Source organism: Chelon labrosus, assembly GCF_963514085.1.
Source record: "Chelon labrosus genome assembly, chromosome: 18".
Lineage (NCBI taxonomy): Eukaryota > Metazoa > Chordata > Actinopteri > Mugiliformes > Mugilidae > Chelon > Chelon labrosus.
In genome coordinates, this window is record NC_140351.1 from 55,306 (window position 1) to 61,564 (window position 6,259).

The following is a 6,259-nucleotide window of genomic DNA, read 5'->3' on the forward strand; positions in this document are numbered from 1 at the left end:
TTTCTGTGAATTTGTTTCATGGTTGAGTTACAGGTGCTAAACGACTTTGGGTGTAAAAGTAAATATTCAAATAAGTAGCCTAATCAGCAGTTCATTTTCGCCAAGATTGGAGACCAAAGCACTATGCTACTTAATCCTTATTCAGTAGATTTGCTGCTATTCACAATCCTTTGCATACAGCATGCTTGATTATGTGTCATATCCACATAAAGTGATAGGCTATAGCTTAGTTTCACTATTCCTTCTTTATTGGGTCCCTGCTTCTTCTCCTCTCCCCTTTCCTATCCCTAAAGACTAGCTGAGCAGTAGGCTACACACAGTACTGTCCCATGCACTGTAGCCTACTTACATGCACTGTACTTTCTAGGCTACTCTGTTGTATGTTTTTAAATGTCTCTGGGATGCTTGGACTGGATAAATGGACTGTAATTTGTATATTTGTTTCATTCCTTCATACACTCATACATTTAAAAACAACAACAGAAATAAGCCCTGTAGCTTTTGTGTTTATCCCTTTCACCGATAAGGACAATTTCATGTATTCATTTCTTTATTATAATACACATCCTTTGTATGGAAATATCAATAAAGAATTTTCCAACAATCAATTGAGATTTAGGTCATGAAGGTCATTTATTTGTTTGTGCAATCATATACACATAATTAAACAATATTGTGTACAAATATGTATGGGAACACAAGAAAGGGTTCAAAATGATAAACAAAGGTGGCTGGAATATTCCATGATATCCCCATATCAGCACATCATTTGGGGGGGGGGGGGGGGGGGAATCATTAGGCCCAGCCTACTTGGATGTCATTAACCTAAATATTTAAAAACTTACCTGTGCCTGCAAACTTACTCATGCCTGCATTTAGAAAACATGTTGAAGACAAAAATGTTTGTTTATGGTATGACGATTATAAGATGAATACAAATACATTTCTATAATCACTTGCTGAAATTGATTACACCACAGGCATGCTGAATTTCCCAAACGCACACTATTTGCCGGTTGGTCAGATATTTGTATTGGAACAGGTGTTCTGTGTTAGGCTGTTAATCTAAGACCTTTATATACGGCCAAAAAGCTGCCTCCCACTACTTTGACAACATGGAAACACTCAACATCCAAGACAGCCAAGGGACTGTGACACTAAGGGTGTCTAAAGAAATAGCCGAATGAGTCGTCATTTCAGCCGTACAATTTACCTTTCTGTCTGGTCTCACAGCACATGGATGACATTTTGGGGGTTCAGGGGTTGGGAGTGCCCCGGAGGGCACCGTCATTTCCACTCCCTTAGTCCCCAGCCGGCCAGATCCACAGCCTCGGCAGACCGGCTCCCAGCTGCCGACAAATTCTGCCTCTTCAGACCGGGCCACCAGCAACATCAGTCATACAGCCAGCCGAGCCTCCTCTACTTTCTTGGAGACTTATGAAAGTCATGCCGAGAGGAGGACGGTTGCGCTCGAGTCCCTGGTGCGCCCGGATCTGGAGAGGCAGAGAAGACTGGAAGAGAAAAGGAGGAGAACTTTTGAGAACAAGGTCCTTTCCAGTCTCACAGAGATATCTAACAGCCTAAAGCAAATTGTTGAGAATCAAAAGGAAATTGTGGAGGGTCAGAAGGGAATTGTTTCTGCCCTTAAAGAATTTAAATGAAATAAAAGAATGTTTTGTCGTCTTTGGGTATTCTACATTTTAACATGTGTATATGCAATTGCAGTGGTTGGTAAGTCACAGTCTAAACAATATGACTACACCTCTGGGGACCACTGTTACACTGAGATCCCCTGCTGATTTTGCCTGGTTTGTATTCTCCCAGTTACCATGAGCTGCCACGTGGAGGCACAGCAAGAGTCTTGATGATTGATAGGCACTGTTATTACTATGTAAATACAAGGTATTAAAGATGCTTGCCTAAATGTGGCAGAAATATTCCTGATTTAAATATTACTGCCATGCCATCTACTTCAAACTAATCACCTTCTGCTGTAATATGTTGCGCCCAGTCCTCTGCCGACACTTTAGAGTGTTCCGTGAACTGTTATTTAGGCCTATCCAGCACCATTTGTACTCTACATCTCCTTCATGGTGTTGACGTGGCGAGTCTTCAACTTCAAATTTAGCTTGGGGAATAGAATAACAATACAAGTTCTACAATGATACAAACAATGAACCCTTTCAATATGTATGGAACCCAGTGCTTCAGGGAATTTAGTTCTCACAATCTTAAAAGTATCTTGCTTGTTTGGCATGTTTGGCAATGTCTGCAGTGCAGTCATTACATGATAACACATCCTTTGCATTTAGGGCTCAAAAATATTCTGCATGAACCATTATACCAGCACATTCTTAATTTCTATTCAGAGACCCACACAATGCTCCACCAGCAACTATCACTAACATACAAAGGAGGATAGGAAGCTGTAACTAAGCCACAGCACCTCAACATGTGCCTAATTAACAAATGTTAATTCATTCATCTATTGCCCATGTCAGTATTTTAGTGTAACCTACTAGAATAGCTTCACAATGAATACAATACTCAGCTCGCATTTTACTAGTGTTAGTACAGTTTTCACAGGCCTCAAGCCCCCAAGATTAGTACATAATTTATAACAGTACAGTTGACGGAGTCACACATTTTTTGTAATGAAATTGAAGGTGAAGATTTACACCTTTTTGGAGGAGATCCAGATGGTGTTGGAGATGCTACGACATTGGGAATTGGGTCGGAAGCATTGAGAAGGTAACAGGCCTGTTCTGTTTGTAATTACAAGAGATGTGCCATCATATCACCCTGTGGTGTGTTTCCCACCAGCTCACAAAAATGAAGGAAAATAATTTAAAGGGGGGGTTGCAGATTGAATTTGTGATACTAGAATTTGTTGACAGAAAAAAAAGGTGGAGTTGGTGGAGTTCACATGTTATTGCAAATGGCATCCCTGTAAAGATGCAGCCTGCTGGTTGTAGTACTGTGGTGGATGATGGGCATGATCCATGGCCTCCATGTCTGGTTCATGAATGTCCTCAGGATTCAGGCAGATGTTGTGAAGAACACAGCACGCAGAGACTGCTGAACTTATGTTCTGACTTGACTTCATGTTTACATACCGGAGACGGCGGAACTTTGTTTTAAGAAGACCGAACGTGTGTTCAATGATAACACGTGCACTGTTCAGCCTTCTATTGAATCTCCTCTGCCTAGCTGTAAGGTGCCCATTATCCCTGTAAGGGGTTAACAGTTGTGGCAAAAGCGGGTAGGCAGAGTCACCCAACATATGCATACCCTCTTGTATGAGGGAATATGGATCTGCCTCCAGCGCTTGGGCCACTGCAGAAAGCCTGAAGGCCCTGGCATCATGCCAACTGCCAGAGTGGCCCACACTTATGTGGCAGAATCTCCTGCTACTGTCACAAAAACCAGTCAGGATAACAGAATAGAACTGCTTTCTGTTATAATAGGCCATTGGGTTTTCCACCTGTGGCTTCCTGATGTGGATGTGGCACCCATCTACAGCACACACTGTGTTTGGGAACCCAACCCTGGCAAAGCCCAGCTCAGACCTTTGGAGGGCCTCCCCCACAGGCCAGCTAATGTGATGCCCCATGTGTTGATTGACTAGGGCACAGAAATTGTGCACATGACATGACAAAGTCGATTTATTCATATTAAATCTGTCTGAAACCCCCCTATAGGACTCTTCGTTAGCAAGAGTCCACAGACAGGCCAGGACACTGTTGGTAATGAGAATCTTTGTCTGAAGTGGATTCTGGTAAAATGGTCCAAGAGTACCAATAACATCCTGGGTAGTAAACATGACAGAAATAGTCATTAAAAACTTGTTAAAACTTGTATTAGTTCTAGCCTCCACATGACCTACATACCTCCACTTGTGCTTTAGAAAGCCTGAAGTGAGAGCAAAACTCTTCCAGGCTATAAAGAGGGACAACCTCCTCCGCATATCCCTGAATTTTTGAAACGATTCTGCAATCAATCAGATTTGGGACACATTGCATGTATTGATGAACTGGAAAAACTGCTCATAATAAACGCACAATACTTTAATGAGTTTGTGTTGTATGTGTATGTCACATGAGAATATATAGCAAATATTGGAAAGAGCCTATAACTGGTAGATCAACTGCCATGAAGGACAGGACTGAATATCAAAGAAGCCTCATGGGCTACAGGTTGTCAGATAATCCCTCCCTGAAGGCCTGCCTTGGATCATTGTTTACAACAAAAAGTTTTGTTGACAATGCTGTTAATATCTGACTGGTTGTCTCACAAATGACTGTAATAAGAATAACTAATATGCTTCACAGATTATGCCCACTGGGTATACATTTCGGCATGTAATGACGTAATGGCTATGTTTTGAGAGTGTAATGCATTCTGATCAACATCACACATACAACATATATGACATATATGACATATTTGATAATTGATAATGCGCGACACAGCATGGAAAATGTAGCCTACTTATTCAATTTACTGACTGAACAACACTATTTGCGCAGTTGGGTTATCCATAGGCCTACCGTAACAGTGTGTTTTGAAGTAAAAACAAAATAAAGCAGGACTGACTCTAGAGGGTGCTGTTGCCATAGATATAGGGCTGTTGCACTTGATAGGCCACTGTCTAGGCTAGGCCTAGCAAAATAAAATACAGCCACCACCGTCAGGTATCGAACCCGGGTCTCTGGATTGACAGGCACTGACATTACCGCGACTCCACACACAACTCCATGCAGAAAAGAACATGACAGCCTTACAAGAGGTAGAGTTAGAATCACAGAAATTACGTAGGCCAACAACATAACATCACAAATAAAGCAGCATGTAAACCGTTTTTATCACCTTCGTTCTTCGAGGTTTTCTTGTTGTTGTAACACGGGTATAAATTCCGGTAACTCCAAAGCTTCTATTTCGTCGGCAACAACGAATGCAAACGCTGTGAGATCCGCCATTGTTTACACGAAGTTGACCGTGTCCGACTTGTCTGCAGCCGTTTTATGCTCCACCCCTACAGTCGGCGTAAGATCACGTTGACGTATGCACCTAAGCCTCAGACAGGCGCAGGCATCTCAAACGAGCCTATTGTTAACAGACAAGATACACATCTTAGAATTTTTAGTTTTTCAATTCATCCTGGGGGGCTCTGAAGAACTGTTGCTTGATATTGTAAATTTACAACTCAATACAGTAAATAAAGGGGGTTTAGAATCAACAGTGGTGTGTATTTCATTTGTAATTAAGTTCCCCACCCTCCTTTAATTGAAAGAGTGAAAATATTTAGGGTTTTTGTTTGGCAGTCAGTCATTTGTTATTTTAAGGTGGTTTTCAAAGCTTAGATTATCTTATTAAAGGTGTTTGATCATAATTTAGGAAAAATCTGTAGAATTAGGGTATTTTTCTACATAACTCTTAGCATTGTCACTTTATTAAAAGTGTTTGATCGTAATAATTTAGGAAAAATTCTATAAAATAAGAATATTTTTCTCTGCACTTTGAATTAAGATAATTTACTTTCATTTTACAGTTTTTGTTTGGCAGCCGTAGTGTCAAGTTGGGGGTAGCGGGGGTTGGGATTTAGGACCCAAACGCAGGACTTGAAGGAGGCAAGAGTAGGCGAAAAGATATTTAATACAAAAATAAAAAAGACAAAACTTACAAAACCAAGGGCGCTGCTGACAAGGCAGGAAATCCAAAAAGCAAACTCAAAAACACTAACAAAACTATGGCATGAAAATACAATGGCATGGACACACTTGACATGAAATACATGGCATGGAATGTGGACAAACAGTGAACAAGCAGTATGACGCAACAGAGACAAAGGCGAATTCAGGGCTATCTATCTAATAATGCAAGGAACGTCTGTCTGTGTGTCACTCTGTTTGTCTGTTCCACGCATAACTCTCGAACCACTTATCCGATCCGCCTCAAATTTGCTATGTATCTTCCCAATGGTTCGCGGGAGTGCAGTGCAAAGTTTCGTGGTTTTTGGACCATAAACACTAAAGATATCGTTAAAACAAGCATTTACTCATTTACCGTTCTTCTGCTCTGTCTGACTGTAGCCACTCCCCCTGTCACTGTTGCCTAGAGACAGACACCACACACAGCGCTGCTCACATAACCCGCGCCTTTTAAAAATGTCCTCTACATCCCGATACTCCTCAAAAAACGTTCTTCATCCCCAATCATCTTCTGAGACTGATACGGTATGGGACATTATGTTATGATT

The 6,259-nt window shown here is 41.3% G+C and overlaps 1 protein-coding gene across 1 annotated transcript; it reads right to left on the reverse strand.

Annotated features, from left to right (window-relative positions):
• Positions 1-2,929: 2,929 nt before the first annotated feature.
• LOC311503687 (uncharacterized protein) lies at positions 2,930-5,310 on the reverse strand (the record flags this gene model as incomplete). Its single annotated transcript, XM_084566552.1, has 1 exon — positions 2,930-5,310. The coding sequence occupies exon 1, from the start codon at positions 3,965-3,967 to the stop codon at positions 2,930-2,932; it is 1,038 nt and encodes a 345-aa protein (XP_084422678.1). The 5' UTR covers positions 3,968-5,310.
• Positions 5,311-6,259: the final 949 nt, after the last annotated feature.